General features: G+C 45.7%; 1 protein-coding gene across 6 annotated transcripts in view; it reads right to left on the reverse strand.

Annotated features, from left to right (window-relative positions):
* The window catches only part of PIP5K1B (phosphatidylinositol-4-phosphate 5-kinase type 1 beta), a 323,529-nt gene that overhangs the window by 142,380 nt on the left and 159,288 nt on the right, over positions 1–21,861 (reverse strand). For all 6 annotated transcript variants that reach the window (XM_059141853.1, XM_059141849.1, XM_059141850.1 and 3 more), the window contains 2 exons: positions 10,155–10,272; positions 898–1,050 (listed from right to left, as the gene is read on the reverse strand). In XM_059141853.1, the coding sequence (XP_058997836.1) occupies positions 898–1,050; positions 10,155–10,272 (271 nt within the window). The remainder of the gene's footprint in view (positions 1–897; positions 1,051–10,154; positions 10,273–21,861) is intronic.

Genomic DNA, 21,861 nt, shown 5'->3' on the forward strand with positions numbered 1-21,861 from the left:
GCAGTTCTAGAACAAGAGACTAGTTCCCCTAAGTGTAGCAATCTACATGCTTAAGATCTACTTACTTAGCAGGTTAGTAAAGTGCAATGACCATTTGATCCCACTTTCACATTATTCACAAAAAATGTGCATATGAACAGAATACATCAGGAAGGACATACACTGAATATTAGTAATATGTACCTTGGGCAAAGAATGAGAGTTGGTTGCATTTTTCTTGCTTTTCTGGATCTTCTGTGCTCTCTCATATAAAGTAGATAATAGGCTCTAAAAAATTTTCCCAGTTTTGTTCAGGATCATAAATCCCATCCATCCTGTCCACTGAGATTTCATTTCGATTTCTGATCCCTGTATTTATATGTGTGATTCATCTCCAGCAGATTTGGGAATTAAATAATATTTTTACAGCTGTGTTTCACATATAGCTTAGCGCTCAATGAATGCTAAGCATTCACATTATGCCTCTGGACTGGGAGCCCAGAACTTGGCAAGGCACTGCCTCCTTTATCTCACACCCTGTAATCTTTCTCTATCACAAGCTTCCAAGACAGGCATTTCACAGCTTTGAAAGATGGAGGAGACTACAGCTCAGAGGTTCTATGGCTTCCTTGTGGTCATACCATTCACTAATGGCTAAGCTGGGATTTGAACCCAGAACTGTGTGAGTCAACTAACCTCTGCTAACAGTTCTACTTGGTAAAATTTATTCAACAACAGTCACGGTAGAATCCAAATGCAAAACAAAGCTCACCCAAGAGAAAGAAACATGCCAGAGGGTTACTTATAAAAAAGCATAGGGAAAGTATGCTTTCCTAAAAAACAAAAACAAAAACAAAAAAACCTTGTGGAAAGTAATTACATCTCATGTAGGAGTTTTAATTATGGACAGTTACTTACCATGTAATAGCCTGGCAGTAGCTTCTGAAGGAATTCAGCTTCTTTATGCTGAACGGTTTTGATGATAAATTCATCATCACTGGTCACAAAAAACAAGGATCCACTGGCTCCGGGGTTGGACAGCTCTATTAGAGGTTCACTGCAGATGGAATACTGCAGGGGTAAATAAATAAATAATTAAAAATGCACGACTAGGTATTTCTCCAGAGGATACAGACATCATGGTTTGAAGGCGCATGTGCACTCCAATGTTGATAGCAGCAATGCCCACCAGAGCCAAACTAGGGAACAAGTCCAGACGTCCATCAACAGATGAATGGATAAAGAAGATGTGGTATATATATATACAATGGAACATTACGCAACCATCAAAAAGAAGGGAAATCTTGCCATTGCAACGTGGAGATGGATGGAAGTAGAGGGTATTATGCTAAGTGAAGTAAGTCAAGCAGAGAAAAACAATGATATGATGTTGCTTTTAGGCGGAATTTAAGAAACAAAACAAAAGAACATAGGGGAAGGGAAGGAAAAATAAGATGAAAGCAGAGAGGCAGGCAAACCATAAGAGACTCTTAACGCAAGGAAATAAACTAGGCGGGGAGAAGGGGAAGGGGTAACTGGGTGATGGGCATTAAAAAGGGCACGTGAGGGACGCCTGGGTGGCTCAGTGGGTTAAAGCCTCTGCCTTCGTCTCAGGTCATGATCCCAGGGTCCTGGGATCGAGTCCCGCATCGGGCTCTCTGCTCAGCAGGGAGCCTGCTTCCTCCTCTCTCTCTGACTGCCTCTCTGCCTCCTTGTGATTTCTGTCAAATAAATAAATAAATCTTTTTTAAAAAAAAAAAAGGGCACGTGAGCGAATGAGCACTGGGTGTTTACATGCCACTGATGAATCCCCAAGTTCTACCTCTGAAACTAATAGTACACTATATACTAATTAAATTGAATTTTAAATAAAAAATTTAAAAAATACATTCACTGTACGTGAAGACTCCAAGGAGGAAAATCACAGGATTGCACATCTAGACCATTCTGAAGTAGGAAGTTCTCTGCCATGAGCTTTCAAAGAAGGTTCCACTAAGAGGGCTCTTTGAGGTTTCTTTTCTTTTCTTTTTTTTTTTTTTTAAAGATTTTATTTATTTTTATTTGATAGAGAGAGATCACAAGTAGGCAGAGAGGCAGACAGACAGAGAGAGAGAGAGGAGGAAGCAGGCTCCCTGCTGAGAAGAGAGACTCTCTGTGGGACTCCATCCCAGGACCCTGAGATCACGACCCGAGCTGAAGGCAGCGGCCCAACCCACTGAGCCCCTCTTCAAGGTTTCTAAAACTTTAATTGATCCATTTATCCTATTGATTCTATGAGAAACAGAAATGCCTTCTGAAACCACCCCCCCACCGGCAGTGTCACTGAGAGAATCATCAGTCATCACATTTGTCCAATGAAATAATGCAAACAATGCTGTGGTCTACAGCGCTGTTTCCGGCAAGTGTCTGTCACTTAACAACTGAAGGTATGACTCATACTGTGCTTTTGTCACACGAACACCAACACCTATTCTCTTTTCACGATTTACTTTCCCAAAAGATGTCATCCATGCACAGTTTCAATAAGGAGAGGACTCTTAACAGCTGTAGCTCTAGGCCAGAACACTTTCAAAGGCTCCTTTTTCTTCTGGCAGATGTAGCCCTGGGTCAGACACAAGGCTCCGGATTAGAAGGGCTGGATTCCTGTCTCTACTCCTTTAGCATAGCCACATATTCTTGGGCAGAGCACAACTTGCCCAACCACACATGGTGATTCTAGATCACGCCCCCGCCCCCCAATCTCTATATTCTCTCTCTTCCTCATTCTGTTCCCCAACTGGAAACTTGGGCATCATCCTTGATGCTTCCCATTTCCTCACCTTTCATACCCAGACGATTGATTTTATCTGTCCCCTTCATGCCCTCTCTTGTGCTCATACCCTAAGTCCAGTAGTTTCACATCGTGCCTTCATTACTGTGGGAGACTCAACCTGGCCTCGAGGATCCACTCTTGACTTCTCTTGTGCGTTATCTACCAGGAAGCCAGAGATGTTTCTAAAATGCCAATCGGATCTCATCCTCCTGGGTCTTCCTGTCTTCCAGTGGTTTCTACCATCTGGCTAGAAGATAACACCCAGATTTCCCACCACAGTTGTCAAGGCCATGTGTGGCCCAGCCCTGCTCTCCAGCCTTCTCCTTTATCACTTCCCTCTTTAAAATCTAGCTCTAGTCACAGCCACGTCCCCTTGCCTCAAATACGCCAAAGACTCTCAATGACTGGGATTCTACATCTTCCTCTACCAAGACTCACCGCTCTTCTACCCTCACCTGGCTGACTACTCCTCATTCATGAATTCATTTAGCATTGAGAAAATGGGTCCTGGGCAGCTGTAATGTCCCAGGCATTCAGGAAGCTTGGATCCCAGCAGGAGAAAGCAGGTAGGAAACAAGTAAGAAATTATGTATCAGGACATGGTAAGTGCTATGGAGAAGATGGGGCATGCCAGCAGGGACTGAGGGTGGTTTACCATGAATTTCGAGTAGTGCTGGCCACTGGAAGCTTCCCTGAGAAGGGGGCACTGGAGCAGAGGTCCGTGGCCGTCTGGGGGAAGGATGTGTCCAGGAGAGGGGAGGGCAGTTACAAAGGTCCCGAGACCTAGGGAGTTCAAGGCATAGCCAGGAGACCTGTGGCCAGAGCCGAAGGAGTCAGGAGAGCAACGAGCACATGGGCCAGACCACAGAGCGTGGCACAGGTCACTGCACGGATGCTGACTTTTTCTCTAAGGGAGCTGAAAGCCAGAGGAAGGTCTGGAGCAGAGGACCACTCTGTCTGCTGCGCTGAGAAGCCACTGTCAGCGGACAAAAGAGGCCTGGGGCTCAGTGAGGAAGCCCTTATGTGACTCAGGCTTTCAGCATCTGATGGATGGCACTTATTCCAGAAAACTCTTCTTGGTCCCATGAGTCTAGATCATCTTCTTCCTGGCACTGGATGTTCTCATGATGGAAGTTACCACAAAATACCTCAAATGCCCATTTCTTATTCCATACCCCCAGCAGACTGCAGAGCTCCGGGCCAGCACAAACCACGCGGCTCTCAGGCAGGGATACGTACGACGCACACAGCAGGCACTAAATAAATTTTTGTCGAACTGTGGCTGAATGCCACACGCCACACCAACAAGTGAAGGGCTATCAATCCAACCAAATGCCAAAAATCCTGCAGGGAAGTCAAATTTGGGGCCATGGGGCTCAGTGTTTATCAACTAACAATTCCCACTACTGACCAGAGAAACACGGAGAGCAGAGGAAAAGGTCAGGACCCAGCATGTGAGACCAGACCAGCCCCCGTGGATGGAAAGAATTGAGTCCCAAAGATGGAAACATCTAGAACATGCCCCAATGCTTTTTCAGCTGGGCTTCTGAAGAGCGAAGTCCCCATCACAGAGAAATCTGAAAGGCGGGGAGTAGGACGTGGGGGGAGAAGGGAGAAACCAGGAGAACAACAATGAAAAGGCAGTTTCTAGATGCTGACTTCCAATTAGCTTGCTTTGGAAGTCACAAGAATAAGGGAGACAAAATTCTCTAAGGAAAGAAAGCAGCGAGTGTGTTTGGCCTTTCTGAAAGTCACGGCAACTTCCGTTTTCCAACTTCTCTTTCCTCTAGGCTGGCTTCCTGATGCTTCCACGCCGAGCAGAGTGAGAGCCTCTGCCATGATGGGTGACTTAGAGATGAGGAAGGAAAACAAAAATAGCCCCAAGACCACATACAGAATGCCATGAACGCCCCCGGGGAAACAGAGGGTGTTTTCCCTGTTGTGGGTGCGGGACCCGTGTGGAAAGCTCATCAGTTAGACAGGCCTGGGACTTGAAATCACTTCCCGACCCCTTTAAAAAAAAATACTTATTTATTTTAGAGAGATAAAGAGAGAAAGAGGGGCAGAGGGAGAGAAAGAGAGAATTTCAGGCAGACTCTGTGCTGAGTGCAGAGCCCGGCGTGGGGCTTGATCTCAGGACCCTGACATCATGACCTGAGCCGAAATCAAGCGTCTGACCCTGGACCCACTGCACCACCCAGGCACCCCAGGAAGCACCTTTTTTTTTTTTTTAATCAAGCCCTGTCACCCAGAGTCCAAGGAACCTCATCTCTAAAACGACACTAACAAGATCTCCAGGAGAGCAGCTGGAAGCTTTTAAAGCCGCTGGCAAAGAGTGACCACGGGGTTATCCCTGTTCCTAGTTCTTGCTGCGTGACCGTGCACGGGGGAGGAGGGCAGACCCCTTTCAGGTGAGCAAGAGCTGGCCATGCCTCAGGCCCAACTCCGACGACCAGAGGGCTACCCACAGATACAGCACGACACTCCTAGTGAGTCGAGAACCAAGACGCATCTTTTGCGCAATCACGAATCTGAGACGCCGGCAAACAAAGGTGTGGACCCAAAGCTCTTAGAAAGAGTGAGCGCAGACCCCGCACACTCTTTAGGAATTCTGATTCTCTGGTTTACGGGCTTGGAGGTCCTGGCACACAACCTTCTTATGGATAGGAGTCGATGCTGTGGAAGGGCAGCGATAACACAGAACGCAGAAACGAGAGGCTGCAAATAGGGAAATTAGGAAGTGATTCAGGAGGAGCTGTCTAGAGAAAACCGGATTCAGACCCGAACATCTGTTTCCAATTAAAGTCTCAAATTCTTCTATAAGCAGTGACATTATAGGGGAAGTAGTTCGTTGGTTACTTGTTGAACAGTCCTCTATTAGGTAATTTACACAGTAATATGCACGCAAAAAGAAACTGTCTGGACTCTGGTGGGGGTCACAACAATGGAGCATCAGTGCGCAGACGACTGGCATCAGGAAGCCATGACTCCCAGTCTTGTCACCTGCAATTCTGCAGTTCTCATCCTAGAACCTGGTGACCGACCTTCTGGGCAACGGTGCCACTAAAGAGCAAATAAAGAGGCAGGACGGGAACATTTTAATTAGCCTCGATCCACAAGGCCCACGTGGACGCCCGTGTCTTCTGCACTTTCCCGCGGGCCCTTTCTTTTGTGCGAGCTGTTCCAATGCATCCATTCTCTTCCTTCGATTTCCTGCAGGGCCTCCCGAAGATCCCCACTGGAAAGGCCACAAAGTACAACCCTGCTGGGCCCCGCCAAGGCAAGTTAACAATGTAAACCGGCTCAGCGTGGTGGAGATCATTCTTCCTGCCATTTTCTTCCCCCGATAGTGTGAAATATTCACCCCCCTGCTCTCCACTGGTGCCCGTGAGTCTGGAAGGACATCATGTAAATCATGCCGAATTCTGGAACACTGGGGCACCTGGGGGAGCAGGAAATCAAACCAAGGGCTTGTTGTCCAAGCAGAGATGCGGGGGAAAAACGTGCTCTGGGGGCCCTTGACCTTCTCTTGGGAGGCATTTATTTTGGAACAAGTAAGCAAGGAGGTGTGTCCCCGTGCAGGGCACACACCAGCACTCGGGTGTGTGCTCTCACGATCCACATGATGCATGTTCCAACATGAAACATGCAATTGGCATGCACGTGTGAACCTTCACGGGACTGAGAACAAAACAGAATAATTCAGGCTCAAATCCAGATGCAAGAGCACAAAGCAAAGCATGTCATGGGGATTCAAGAGTCGACCTTTCTGGAGAGTTACCATTATTGTAGAACGCTACCATCTCTTCCCCCTTTTAGGTCAGTAGATCTTCACAGATACGGGTTTGATGAGCCCGTCTGATAGATGCCAGGATGGACTCTGTGCTCAGGATGATACTTTTTTATTTTTTTTCCTTCACACAGTTTTTTCATGGTGGTCTTATTTGATTCTCCTTTACTTCATCTGGACTTAACTCTTCCAAAGAATGCTTTGTTGGAGGTGCTGACTCCTCTGGCCAGATGTTTCAGAACGGACACCTCAGTCTGGTGGCTGAGGGAGTGTGAGGGTGAGATCACATTGAAGGAGAGGTCTGAGACTCTGTGGCCCAGGGGGCCAGCGGGTCAATGGACAAGCATGCGGGGAGAGGGCTGGGGGATGCTTTTTTGGGTCCAGACTGTGTGCCCACCAGAGTGGGTAACCTTGGGGACCTCTCCGAGCCCAGCTTTAGCCCGTTCATCTACAATGAATGGCTGTGCTAAGAAGTCTGAGGTTATACCTAATTCTGGCAAGCGTATCACGCCAGGTTCAAAGCCCTTTCTTCATCTACCACACTTTGAATCACAGGCTGGGGTTTTTCAGTTGAAGGGTTTGGAGGTGAACTTCTAGTTCTGGGCTGGGGTGTCCCCAGTGGGAGTCTCAGTGCCCGCAGGTAGGCGGCCGTAACCACTGGGGTCCAGGCAGCCATGTTCAGCTACAAGACCTTTGTCTGTTTTTTTGCAGATCCCAGAGATGGGTCTGGTTACAGAGAGGTGGAAAAACGGAATCAGACAAAAGCACTCTGACCTGCCTGTTCCTGTCTTTTTCTCCCCCACCCTCCAAGTCTTCATTATGGAAAACTTCAAACCTACATAAAAATAAGAGACCTGCGTAATTAACATCTCTCTACCATCCCTCCAGCTTCCACAATGATCAATTCCCGGCCAGTCTTGTCTCCGCTACAAGCCAATCACCCCTCTGCCTGCTTCCCTCAGATTCTTTCCAAGCAAACCCCAGACGTCACATGATCGACCCACAGAAACTTCAGCGCGTGTCTCAAAAAGCCAAATGCTCCTCTTTGAAAACAGAACCAGAATACCATCATCCCACCGAAAACCCAATTCCTCAACATCATCGAGTATGTAGTCTCTCTTTAAATTTCACCAGCTTCCTATAATTAAAAAACAAACAAACAAACAAACTGTTTATTTGCATGATCTGGCCCCGTCTTTCCAACTTCCTGATCCAAACCTTCCTCTCCCCGCCATCTTGGTCCACCCAAAGTGCTTCTAAACACATAAGCATTTGGGTCTCTGGTCCCACCTCCCCTCCCCTGATTATGCTTCCCTTCTTTTCCACATACTCAAATCCCTTCTAAATTTCTACATCACAGTTAAACCACTTCACACCCAGAAGCAGCCCTCCTCATCCTTGGTACAACAGACAGAGGCTCCCTGCCCCCTCCTCCGACAACCTTGGGTACTGACTGTCTAGTTACTGCTCAGTAAAGTTTGTGATTCTCCCACATAAGCAAATCATCATTTCAGCTGGATTTTAAGTTCTCTGAGTATCATGACTTATCATTTTTGAATCTCCCCGTAATTCGTAGCCAAGCATTTTTATCACAGTAAGTGCTCAAAGTACTGACTGATTAAATCACCTTTTGCCAGCTACGTGAAGAAAGACTTCGGCTCTGAGAAGCCATCTTGCTCTGTGCTCCTCTGCGCAGTCTCTAACCTCATGACGTAAGTAACTCTGCCAGTCTAAAGGCTCGTTGGGAAGCTGTGGAAGCCCTGTGCGTCGTTGATCAGGAAAAGGCCTTCCTCCAAGAAAGCGATTTTGTGAGACAGAATGAGTACAAGAGTGGGCTTCCCAGCCTGCAGCTCAGTGACCGCAGGAGGGGCCGGGGAGGAGGGCAGATGGACAGACAGTCATCACACTGACTGGATCTGTGCTCTGAAGCACAAGTGTATGGCATCTCCTTGGCTAGCGGAAGCTCAAGGAAATTCAGAAGGAGCACCCACCGACTTCCAATGCGTGGCAAGAGATCAGAGCACAATCTTGTTTTCAGTAAGACGGTATCAAGACCCCACTGAGCTTCCCAAACGTGTTTCCTGAATGACAGTGACGCTCAATAATTATAGAATGGTCAGGAACCGAAGACATCTTTTCTAGAACATATCAACACACACCCACGCCACTTCCCACCCCTCAGATGTGTGGCTTTGTGTCCCGGAGTAGCTGGTGAGGGCAGGTTGGAGGTGCTGGGTGGGGACAGCAGATACCTCAGTGAGTGGGGCATGGCAAGATGGAAAGCTGCTTACTTGGAGGAACACAGTTAAGAGCAGGAGGATGGCCAGGGACTTTCTACTCCCCACTGCTCTGAAGCCTTTTTACTGTGCCTCAAGGAGCAAGTATCATCTCATGGGGCAGAAGTCACAGGAGTTTCTTAGAGCCCAACTAAAGAAGGGGGTCATACCAGAGTGGGGGGGGGGTTGGGGGATGGGAGAAATAGGTGATGGCGTCAAGGAGTGCACCTGTTGTGATGAACACTGGTGATTCACTATGTTGCACACCCGCAACTCATTCAACACTGCATGTTAACTAACTGGAGTTAAAAAAAACTTGGAAAAAAAAAAAAAAAAGGAGAGGGTCGCAGATGCACAGGTTTTCATCAGCACAGAACAGAATCAGTTGTGAATTTTATCACGTACATCTTACCCAAATTATAAAATGCAGTTTAAATACTCTTTGTTCCAAGGGATAAATGCTGCCATACTTTCCCAGCAAAGCTTTATTCCAGGATCTGGCTCAAGACTTATTAAGATCATTCAGAATGGGGTGAACGATAAATATTTGATGGCACTCTTCCTACAGCTTCTTGAAAACCAATTTTGAAGAGCCCCAGGGTGTTAACAGTGATCAAATTACAAAATAAACCATTTTCCCCTTGAAACAAAAAGGAAGTTCCTGGCTCCTTGAACAGGAATAAAGGTAGCAATCTGAGATCACATCAGACCACCTCCCAAAAAGGCTGCTGTGTTCCGTACCTGCTGCGTGCCAGAAATATGATGCAGAGAAAAGACAAGCCTAGGGGCAGAATATGTCCTGTACCAGAGAAAGACACATTTAAAAAGAGTTTGCATCAAGAGATGTTGAGAACAAAACTACTTAGTATCTCTGAAATGGCATTCAAGTTGTAGGTCAAGGTGAAAATGGTTGTGGGCCAAGGCAGGTTTGAGACAACTTGTATAAATATGGCAATTAAAACAGGAAGGCTTTCAAATAGAATCCAATCAGCAAAATTCACAGGAGTATTTAGAGCTCATTATAATATATCTGTTAGAATAATCATCTGAAGTAGCAACCAATCCTACAATTATTTCAATATCTAGGACTAAAGCAGATTTTGTAGCTATTAGTGAAGGCGGCAGAGGCCAATCACATTTCCTGAAGCTAAATTTATCGTCGTTTTGAAACCTGGACCTTTGACTACGCTCCCGAGCTTTATTAAAACAAGAGACACAAGCCCCTTGTCACTGTTGCTACGAGACAAATGTTTATATCACACATTCCTGGAGAGGAAGGAAAATAACAGGTTCTTACCAAGTAATCATCAGGCTTGATACCAAAAAGTTCTCTGAAATATCGGAACGCTAGTGGAGCATATGTCTTAAACCTGAAGTCTGGGTAATGATGAGCTGGGGTCAGATTGCTCCCTTCACTGTAGTTAAAGAAAAAGAAAAAAAAAAAGCAAGAGAGAGAGAGAAAGAGCATTAGCAAAGGCAATTTTGACTTCAAATACTAGCTCGATTGGTCCCGGGCCAATTTCCCTGCCAAAAAAACATGCCCCGATTGTGGACCCCTCTGAGCTCATGTCACAGAGGGCAACAGCCATCAGGTAAAATCAGATGCTAATTCAGTAGGGACCATGCCAAGCAGGTGACCCCTACCAATCACAGTGTGTCCTTAGCTTTTTTTTTTTTTTTTTTTTGGGCCATGAATATTGGATATACAGTTTAGGAATAAGGGAAATACTTTTAAAAATATGTCACTGACAAAACCGTCACACTGGAAAGAGATGAATCCTGAATCTGAGCTCTTTCTTACATCCATATTTATAGGAAAAGAGACCTTAAATATTTTAGAGATTTTTAAAACCATATTTCCATTCCCAGATACATCATTATCTCCCCCTGCCTTCTGAGTTCACCTCCGAAAATTCCTGTGCAATATTTATGATATATAAAAGGTATGAAGAAATAAACCAGTGAATTCTCATGAAGCCAAAATGCTGCTTACAAAATAAAATATCTATATAGTTGAATTGCCTCCTGTATTTTTTATTGATTGTAAAACACTCTTTCTCCTTGGAGGGATCTACTAGCCTGAATGCTGAGGTTTATCATTCATTTTATTCTTTGACTACAACTGTAATACATTTCTTGTGACATCCGACAAGTCGCCTCATCTACCCGTACTAGAAGTTTTCATTGTGAAAAGTAAAAACCAGGCAGTGAGGAACACAGTTTTATAGAGGGGTTCAAGATCTCTTTTCTAAGTGGGGCATCAAGGCTCTAGGCTGCTTTGTCCTGGTCTGATTTTTGTGGATACAAATAACACCGTGCAAATGAAAAGGCTTTCAGCATGCAACAAACACTTAGAATCCACTTTAGGGCAGTCAAATTTTTTTATCAGTACCTGGCACATCACTGATAAGTATTTTCTGAGTGAAAGTATGAGTTTTCAAGATAATGCTACAACAGTAAACCTCATTCTTACGTTCAAAAGTCAAGAGGTAGGGTAAACAATCACTGGTCTCCACAGACAATGGAATATGACTCAGCCTCAAAAAGAACGGTATTGGGGCGCCTGGGTGGCTCCGTGGGTTAAAGCCTCTGCCTTCCACTCAGGTCATGATCTCAGGGTCCTGGGATTGAGCCCCGCATCGGGCTCTCTGCTCAACAGGGAGCCTGCTTCCTCATCTTTCTCTTCCTGCCTACCTGTGATCTCTGTCAAATAAATGAATAAAATCTTAAAAAAAAAAAAAAACAATGGTATTTTGCCATTTGCAACACGAACAGACCTAGAGAAAGTAATGCTAAGTGATGTAAGTCAAAGGCACGTATTGTATGATTTCACTTATATGTGGAATTTAAGAAACAAAATAAAGACAGACAAACTAAGCGACAGGCTCTTTACTATAGAGAACACACAGATGTACCAGGGAAGAGGTGGCGGGGGAGATGGGGACAGCGGTGATGGGGACAAAAAGTACCCTTGGCATCATGAGCACTGAGTGATGTACACAATTACTGAATTGCTATATGGCACACTTGAAACCAATATAACACTGTATGTTGATTACACCAGAAATTAAAATGAATTAATTTTTTTAAAATCACCATAATAAAAAAATCATGCTTAACAACTATTTACGAGATTATCTGTTTGACGTAGCCACTGAAGTCAGATCGTCCTCCTGCAGGGTCACGGACACCTGCTTCTTCTGGGGACTCCAAGAGCCAACAGTTGGCTTGTGTTGTCAGGGACCAACCGCAGACAATGTGTCTTATTTTCAGAGGTAAGGCTTGCCCTTTAGGGCACAGGACCCAGGACTGTCTAGGACAGGAGCAGCCCCTCTGTGCTAGCTCGGTGTGTGGAATGGCCCCAGCTCACCGCCTCATCTGAACAGTCCCCATTGCCCTAGGCCAGTTCAGTGAACACTCACAATTCATGTGTGTTCCCCGGGCATTACATGTGAACATTTCCTCATTCTTGAGATTTATAAGGGGACACATAACTCAGGTCCTCTGGGATTGTCAAGAGGAATAGTTCTGGAACTCACGCGACATCAAGTCATTTGAATGTGCGGGCTATGCAGAAATAAGGGGTAAAATCAGAGCCTCAGAGTGGCCTCTGACATCCTTCCCTACCCATGCAAGCTAGCAAAGGCAAGCATGATGCCTTGGGTCCTGAAGGGGTGGGGGGGTGGTTTCGGTGGGCCAAGAGCGTTGCTGACTTCTTATTTCTTCCACTCTCTTCTCCCCTTTCCACCTCACTCAGCCAAAGTCTAGTTCCATTAGAGCTCATTGCATTACCGTCAACATCCAGAGAATAAAACCCCAATAGTCTTACTTCCTTGGAGTTTTTCTTTCTCTTTTTATTTAAGAAAAGAGATTTTAAAAAACATTTGTTAATTTGAGAGAGAGAGAGAGAGCGCATGGCGGGGGAGGGAGAGGCAGAGGGAGAGAGAATCTCAAGCAGACTCCCCACTAAGTGCAGAGCCTTACATGGGGCTCAATCGCCTGACCCTGGGGTCATGACCAGAGTCAAAACCAAGAGTCAGACACTTAACCAAATGCACCATCCATGTGCCCCTGGAGTTTTTCTTTTTCTTTCCTTTTTTTTTTTTTTTTTAAAGATTTTATTTATTTATCTGAGGGAGAGAGAGCGTGAGAGAGAGAGAGAGAGAGAGAGAGAGAGAGAGAGAACATGATGGGGGAGGGGCAGAGGGAAAAGCAGACTCCTTGCTGGGCAGGGAGCCCGATGCAGGACTCCCTCCTGGGACTCCAGGATTATGACCTGAGCAGAAGGCAGAGGCTTAACTGACTAAACCACCCAGGTGCCCCTGGAGTTTTTCTTTAAACGGCTTATTCTTACGCAGTTGGAGACCCAAGATTCTTTCCCTGAGGAGAGAATATTTATTATTACTTTTATTTGTGGTTATTCTGAGCTTCTTGGGCTGCTCACCTCTCCCTAAAACCACCATCCACTGCAAGTTTCCCCTGGATTCGCAATCTCCCTGACGACTGTGGTTCATGCAGTTGCGCTTTAAAAAGGATAGTGTGGGCTCACCCTGGAGAGCAGACAGCACGTGCCCCGCCCCCCACATACACCCAGAGCACCTCTGGGCTGAGAAAGGGAACATTTACTTCTGTAGGTATCCACTCTGACAGCTGGTGGAAAAATCTGCCAAATCAGTAAAAATGAAAAAAAAAAATCTAGCTTGTTTTGGGCCACCAAGGGATACAGAGATTGGGTCAACAGTGACAGTCAACTGTGAGGCAGCTTGCCTGTAGGGGACAGCTAACTACTTATATTTGCATACACAGAGAACACGGAAAGGCGGAGGACATTATACTCAACACGGGCATCACACACATAATAACTTCTTCATGGCATCGTTAACATATATTAACTAATAATTATTTGTTGACATTACACCATCTTGAACCGCTGTTTGCACGGATGGAGGGGAACATTCCCGAGCAGTAGGTCCTAAGATAGTACCACTCTTCGTTTGCTTCTTTCCTAGTAGTTTTCATCTTATGAGTTTCACTTCCCTTTGATTAATAGAAGACCAGTTTGCATTCTCTTAAATTAGACTGAATAGCCAGGTAGTGGTGGTGATGCTCTCTAATCCAGGGAAGTCTGGGTCTAACTCCTGTCTCTGCCACGTACAAGCTGTGCTCCCTGAACACCACATGGAGCCTCCGGAAAGGCAATGCCAGCGTGATCAGGAACATGAGCGGCTGTGCGCCCTGCATGTGGGGACCCTGAACACGTCTGGAGGATCGAGGCTGTGTGATGACGGCAAACAACCCAGACCTGAACGCTTCACACGAAGAATGAGTTGACAGGGGAGTTTAAAAAAAAAAAAAAGGCAATCAAAGAAATGACAAAATGGGAAATATCCACAACTAGTCCCGCAGACAAAGGGCTGATCTCCCAATATAATGAGCTCCTATAAACAGCAAACTCAAAGACCAGAAAGTTAATTAAAAAAAAAAAGCCAAAGACATGACTACGTACTTCACAGAAATGGAGGTATAAATAAGCAAAACATATACAAAGATGTTCAAACTTTATAACAAAATAATAAAATAATATATATTTGTACATTTACAATAATAAAATATATGCAATATATTTATAATATATAAATATCTATATATTAATATAAATATACAATGTATATGTTTTATATGTAATTTACAATATTATAATAAATTTATATAATATATAAATAATATATAATATATAAAATTATAATAAATATATAAATTATAATATATAAAATATATAAAATATAAATATATATATTATATATACTATATATCATATTTAACATAATATAAATATATTTATATATATATTATATAATATATAAATTCATAATAAAATAATTTTATTTCTATAAATATGTATGATTGATATGTATATATTAAATTTATAATCAAATACTTATATATTTATAATAAAATAAATGAAAATTAAGTGTCACTAAGGCTATAATACATAGGAGAGGGGCAAAATCCAAAATTTCGATACAGTTAAAAAAACCTGGCACCCTGAAACATTATGGGTGGAGAGTAAGCTGCTATTTTTTTTTTTAAATGGGGGCCATTTTCACAACTTCTATCAAAATCGCGAACATATAGAACTGTATGGCCCAGCAAATGCACGCCTGTAATTTTTCCCACATGCACACCAGCGTAGGTAGAAAACCACACACGTCCATGGTTATTCATTCCAGCCTGGTTCGTAAGGACAGACGGTTGGAAGCCAACTAGCTTCGTCTCTCTCTGAAGACGTAGGTCAGATTGATGCCGTTCAGCCACACCCTGGACTACTACGCAGCTATTTAATTTGAGATTTATTACACAGTGACAGGGAAGAGCTTTAGGATAAATTCAGTGAAAGCAGCAGCAGGCCGAATACTGTGTGTGGCATCCACCATTTATATACAAAAAGAAAAAAAAATGTGGGCGATGCACGGATGTGCCTAAAAAGTCCTTCAGGGACTAGCAGACCCCTAGCCACAGCGATCGCCGGAGTGGGACACTGGGTTAAAAGGCCCGAGGACGAAATGAAAGGGACTTTTCACAGTGCTCCTTTGAAAAGCAGTGTGAGGATAAACCCTTCCCTAAAACAAAGAATCAGGATTCCTAAAGAGAGCGTGGGGTCTGCCTTCACTTGAAGAGCTGAGGGTCGACACGTGGGAAACCCAGCGGCATGAACACGAGTCCAGTGGTCAGGGACGAGTCCCACCTCCCGCTGGCTGTCCTCGCCAGAGCCAGGGGTGGGGGGGTGTCCATATAGAGACCGTGCCCAGCATCTACACTCACTCAGCAAAAATGACCTCTTCACAGTTTAAAATTTATATTATGTTCCTTCAGGGCATTTCGGGGGAAAAAAAAAAGTTTTCCCGCCTTGACATAAAATCGAGGTTGTGGAAATTCCAGCTGTGAGGTTTTGAGCTGTGGTTCTAGATGTTCGGATCCCATGAGCTGATCAAATCTCAGCAATAAAAATTTGGAGACTGATGTGGGATTTCGGACTTTACTCCACGAAGTAAGAACCCAAACAATGAAGCCAAATCAAAGTACTAAACTTGTCAAATTAAAAAAGAAAGGGTACGTTAACTCCATGAAAGGAAGGGAAAACTGTGGATAAAGAGCGGACTTTAGGGCGCCTGGTGGCTCAGTGGGTTGAGCCTCTGCCTTTGGCTCAGGTCACGATCTCAGGGTCCTGGGATCAAGCCCTGCATCAGGCTCTCTGCTCAGCAGAAAGCCTGCTTCCCCCTCTCTCTCTGCCTTTCTGCCTACTTGTGATCTCTGTCTCTCTCTCTTTCTCTGTGTCAAATAAATAAATAAAAATCTTAAAAAAAAAAAAAGAGCATATTTTATCTTGTCCTTTTCTCCTTCGTTTCAACCAAAAAAGCAGTTTGATCTGGACCAGTCTCGGGCCCAGAAGGGGTGAAACCTCTTCTGAGGACAGTTCCACAATTAAGGCCAAAGCCACTGCTCCTCTTAAATTTAAAACTATGTGTTTCCTAATGATGATGGATGCTTAGAATTACACACTGCAGAAGCTTGCAGGGAGCGTTAGCCACCACCTGGCATTTTCCTCTTAGCAGATAAAAAAGTCCAAGTCCAGGGAGGGGAGGTAATGGCCTAAGCTGGTCAGGAACAAACCAGATCAGGAGATTAGATTCACACCACACAGTGGAAAAGTCCGAAGTGAACAGGTATGCCTCAACTTGAACTTGACGTTCCTAGGCTTGTCTCCCTTTCCAGGATTCGGTTATACGTACTGGGGAACCCCTGGCCGCATACCCCGGCTTTTCTCCAGGAGGACTTCCCCCTGCAGGGTCAGGTGGGCAGAGCTGTACTTACAGAAGCTGGATCGGCCACGAGAACGTTCTCATTCTCATTTGTGTGCACTGTGAACACCTTCGCTTTGTGGTTTCACAGCCTGATCACCCAGTGCTACTTTTGGGGGCACCAGGAGGAGAGATCTGGTGTGAAGCAGGAGGGAGAGATTATTTCAGCACCTCTAGGGCACCTAAGGTTCCAGTCTGGAAGCTGAGAGCCAGAGCTTTGATATTTTTCCGCATTTTCTATTTGGTGAATTCATGACTGCAAACTAGAACTGTCAGTAGTGGGTTTGGGGCCCATTGGCAAAAGGACCGGGGTCCACGACTCCTGGGTGACAGATATGGTCATGGGATTATTGATGGGGAGAGGTCCCGTGGTCTGCCCTCTGTAAGCTGGAGATGCCAGTCAGCTGGTCATGTAGTTCCAGCTCAGACTTGAAGGTCTGAGAACCAGGGCAGCCGTGGTGTAAGCCCTGGTCCGAGCCGGAAGGCCCCAGAGCCAGGAGAGCTGAAGTCTGAGGGCAGAAGAGGCCTGCCCAACCCAGGGGGGAGCGAACTTGCCCTTCCTCTACCTTTGGGTTCCACACAGGCCCTCAACAGACTGGTGAGGTGATCATGGGTCCTTTCCTGATCCAAACACAAATTTCCTCTGGAGAAGTCATCACACACACCCTCAGAAATAATGTTTTCCCAGCCACGAGGTGTCCCCTCGTCCAGCCAAGCCGAAGCATGAAATCCGTCATCTCAGCGAGCATGAGCGCCAGCAGCGGGCCGAGTGATGGGCGCGGATGGAACTGGAGAGACAAGTGGGGCTGGCGCAGCAGTCCGCTTGGACACGGGCCTCCAGGGTCCAGGAACCAGTAAATGCTGGCACCGACTCTTCCAACCGGACCTTTGTGAGTCAGGGTCTGGAGAAGCCGACTTTGGTGTCGTTCATTTCCTCTGCCGATTCAGCCAAGGGGAGTCCCTTAGGACTCTGGATATAACCAGTGAAACAGCAATCGGTCTCCTCTCTCATGAACTGGACAGTGCTCTTCAGTGGGAGAACAAAGCAAAACAAAGCCAAGGCCAGAGTCCTTGCTGGTGTCCCCCACCCGCGAGCACTTCCCGCAGAGAGAGGCCTGTGCTGCCTCGTGCGAGGCCACACGGTCTTTTGCGGCCAGCCAGCTGACGACAGCCCAGTCCTTAAAAATCAGTAGCTGAACCATGAGAGACTATGGACTCTGCAAAACAATCGGAGGGTTTCGAAGGGGTGGGGGGTGGGAGGTTGGGGGAACCAGGTGGTGGGTATTGGAGAGGGCACGGATTGCATGGAGCACTGGTGTGGTGCAAAAACAATGAATACTGTTACGCTGAAAATAAATTAAAAAAAAAAACAAAAACAGTAGCTGAGAGCAGCTTCAAGTTCAAAGCCAAATAATGCATGGGGGGGGGGCTCTCATTTCCAGGAACACGTGATATCACTGGCTATTTAAATGCTAAAGCTCCCGACCAGTGGGTCCCGTCCAAGGAAACTGCAAAACGATTTTAATGAAGTTAAAATGTTACGTAATATTCAGTATCTGCAAGAAACCTTTTATTTTGAACAAAAGGAGGGGTACGTACCTCCTGTTAAAAGGAAATCCTTTTTCTCCCTATCCCCACTACATAAATGCTGAACAAATATTTAAAGAGTTTGACCCGAAGGGACATCACACTCTTTGGCTTATCCAGGAAAGGCCACGTTCCCTCTTTAAAGCGGGGAGGACTCCTCTGGGGGCCTGGTGTGTCGTCCACGTGTCCGTAGGATGTGGTACAGAATGCGTGTCCCAGCTGGGGTTGCAGTCTTTTTAGAGGCCCTGGTGCAACCATTCAGACCTCCAGGTTATGGTAAGAAAGGGGCCACAGACAATATGTAAACGAGTGGACAGGGCTGGGTTCCGATGAAACTTTATTAGCCAAAAGGGGCAGGAAGGCAGGTTTGTCCCGTGGGCTGTAGTACGCTGACCCATGGGGTAACGGATGGGTTCTTGGATGAGTTTATGTCAACATTACTTGAATCGCAGGGACACTTGGCTCATCTATCAAAACTGTACCATCCAGCCCTGAAATCCGATGATGTTCCTGCGAACTGCTGACCAATATGTATGTTTGCCATCTAGAAAACTGTCTCACCCTCACAGTAGCCCTGGCTAACTCTCCAACCAGTGAGCCTATCATACCTCCGGCCACTCACATAAATCCCCAAGAGTCAGACATCAAACGGGCCATCTGCGCTCTGTGACCGTCCCGACAGCAAACTGAACTCCATTTTGTAAGCGAAGAGATTAGGATGCGGGACACATGCTTCAGGGAGATGATTATTCTCGAATATGGAAAGGTATATAACCTTCTACTGCCTGCTTCCAAGCCACATTTTCCCTCACAGGGAAGGCTGTGGTGGGGCCTCCTGGAGGGGCCAGAGGGAAGGACTCATGCTCCTTGTCAAGGGGCTGGAGAGACAGCTTTAGGCTGGTAATTCTGAGGCAAAAGCTGGATCCTTTTTCGGATTCAAAACAGCAGAAATCCTGCAACTGTGCTTTATTTACTGCCACAGTGTGAGGAAAACCCCAAACTCAGGAGCCAGCCATCTCCGAATCCGGATCCTGCCTTTGCCATTCATCGGCTGCACAGCCTTGGGTCAAGGTATTTACAGTTGGAGGGCCGTACCTACTTCCTACGTAAAGCGTTTTTTTTTTTTTTTTCCTTTTGGTAAATGTGAAAAAAAAACCCCAATAATTTAATACTATATGTTACATAAATATTATATCAAAACTATGGGTGGTTCATAGCTGGCCCTCATAAATTTTGCCTTTTTCCACCCCAGGTTCATGTTCACAAGGCAGAACATCACAGAACATCCTCTTGCTTCCTCATCTCATCTACACATGGAAATGGATCCACAACTTTGAGTTTCTGGAGTCTGGAGTCAAAAGATGAAGATCCGGTGACCACCCTCCTACTCATCTACTTTGATTCTGGAAGATCACGGAACCAGATCGTTGAAAGGGATTTTTTTTTTTAAGATTTTATTTATGTATTTGACAGGCAGAGATCACAAGTAGGCAGAGAGGCAGAGAGAGAGAGAGAGGAGGAAGTAGGCTCCCTGCAGAGCAGAGAGGCCCATGCAGGACTCGATCCCAGGACCCTGAGACCAAGATACGAGCTGAAGGCAGCGGCTTAACCCACTGAGCCACCCAGGCGCCCAAGGGATTTTATATCATCCCTCGAATCTCAAGTCCAGATCTTCTCCATCTACAAAGCAAAATCATCTGGAGGACAAATGCATAATGTCTAAAAATAACGCCAAGCCCCCCTTTAAAATAACTAAATAACTAACTAAATAAATATCACCGTTTGCTCTGTTGCTAAGGGAAACAGATCCTGCAGCTTCATGAGTAGTGAATTAGAACATCTCACGGCGCCCTAAGCAATTAGTTTCCTCTATGACCCAGATAGATTCCTTGCATTTCAGAGTCATCAGACACTTCAGAACGCTCAGCTGCTCTTAACCGGGGACAGTCCTGCCCAGCACCCTCCCCCGCACCAACTCTTGTCTCTAGGCAGGTGGAGAGAACTATGGACAGGCAGGGAGGGAACTTTTTCTGGCAGGCATGGAGGGAACTTTTTCTGGCAACTTTATTGAGGCATCACAGAGATACGATAAAGTACAGTCTGTTAATTTTCACAGGCATCTATATCCATGAAGCCATAGCCAGGGTCAAGGGATTGGATTTGCTCATCACTTTGTGGGGCATTTTGATTGCGAGAGTAACAAGGCGCTATGGCTGGCACGGCCGGGGGGCGTGGGAAGGATCCTGAAATGATATACTTCAAATGTGACAGTGGGTTCTTCTAAAGAGGGTCAACCAGCTGTGACGTGGTCGCCAGGCAAGGTTTGGTGCTGCTATCCTGGCACAGAGAGTGAAGGTCAAAGACACAAATCCTGGGGGCGCCTGGATGGCCCTGTCAGTTAAGCACCTGCCTTCAGCTTGCATCATGATCTTGGGGTCCTGGGATCAAGCCCCATGTTGGGCTCCCTGCTCTGTGGGAAGTCTGCTTCTCTCTCTCCCTTGGCCCCTCCCCTGCTTGTGCTCTCCTTCAAATAAATAAATAAAATCTTAAAAAAAAAAAAAGACATAAATTCTAGGTATGGACAATGTTGGCTTTCCTACTCCTGGAGAAAAAGGTGAAAAACAACCTCATCTGTCTTCATCAGAAAATGCAGTATGCTTATAATAAATCATCCACGAATAAAAGAATTCATGGCCCCGAGAAAGTGCCTTCCATGCCTCTGAGGACCTATGTATGTGTTCCTTATCGGAAAGTATCTCCTAGAGTGTCCTCTATCATTTAGTTACTAAATAGATAGGATTTTGAAATTTTAGGTATTAGTTTAAAAATCATTTGGAGTTTTACTAGTTGCAAAAATCACGTAGTAACTCCAAGAACGAAATCTGGGAGCTACTGGAAAGGTTATCACTGTAACACGGGAAGTACCATGTTAGCTCAGTGGTTCTCAGTTCTGCGCGTAGAACCTTCTGGAAGGATTTTCTCGGTCCCACCCCCAAAGTTCCTGATTCAGCTGATCTGGGGTGGAGCCCAATAATACGCATTTCTAACAAGTTCAGGTGAGCCTAAGCTGCAGGTCTGGGGACCACCTGCTCGAGCCATGTTTTCCCCGGGGCCCTTCCACAGTTGCCTCTGTGGATCGGACACCACGGGAGATGGAGCACTTTCCCTTCTTCTCCACCCATCTGCAGCTGTAACTGCTCTCTGCACCCTGAGCTCACTGCCAGCCCCCCTCCCACAAAAGACCTCCGTTTCTCTTGTTCTTCGTAGCCAATGTAAAAAACCTCTGGTTGAAATGTCTGGGTAGAGGCCGGAACAGATCACAAGCACTTTTATAGCAATTATTAACCACAGATCATACCAAAAGATTCAGATAAACTCATGACATTCTGACTTTCTAGAGAAAAAATGTAGTTAATGCATACTTTCTGGGAATGCTAAACAGACTGTTATAAACAAACACACAGGGGCGCCTGGGTGGCTCAGGCGGTGAAGCATCTGCCTTTGGCTCAGGTCATGATCCCAGGGTCCTGGGTTCAAGTCCTGTGTTGGGCTCCATGC

Source organism: Mustela lutreola, chromosome 12 (assembly GCF_030435805.1).
Source record: "Mustela lutreola isolate mMusLut2 chromosome 12, mMusLut2.pri, whole genome shotgun sequence".
Taxonomy (NCBI): domain Eukaryota; kingdom Metazoa; phylum Chordata; class Mammalia; order Carnivora; family Mustelidae; genus Mustela; species Mustela lutreola.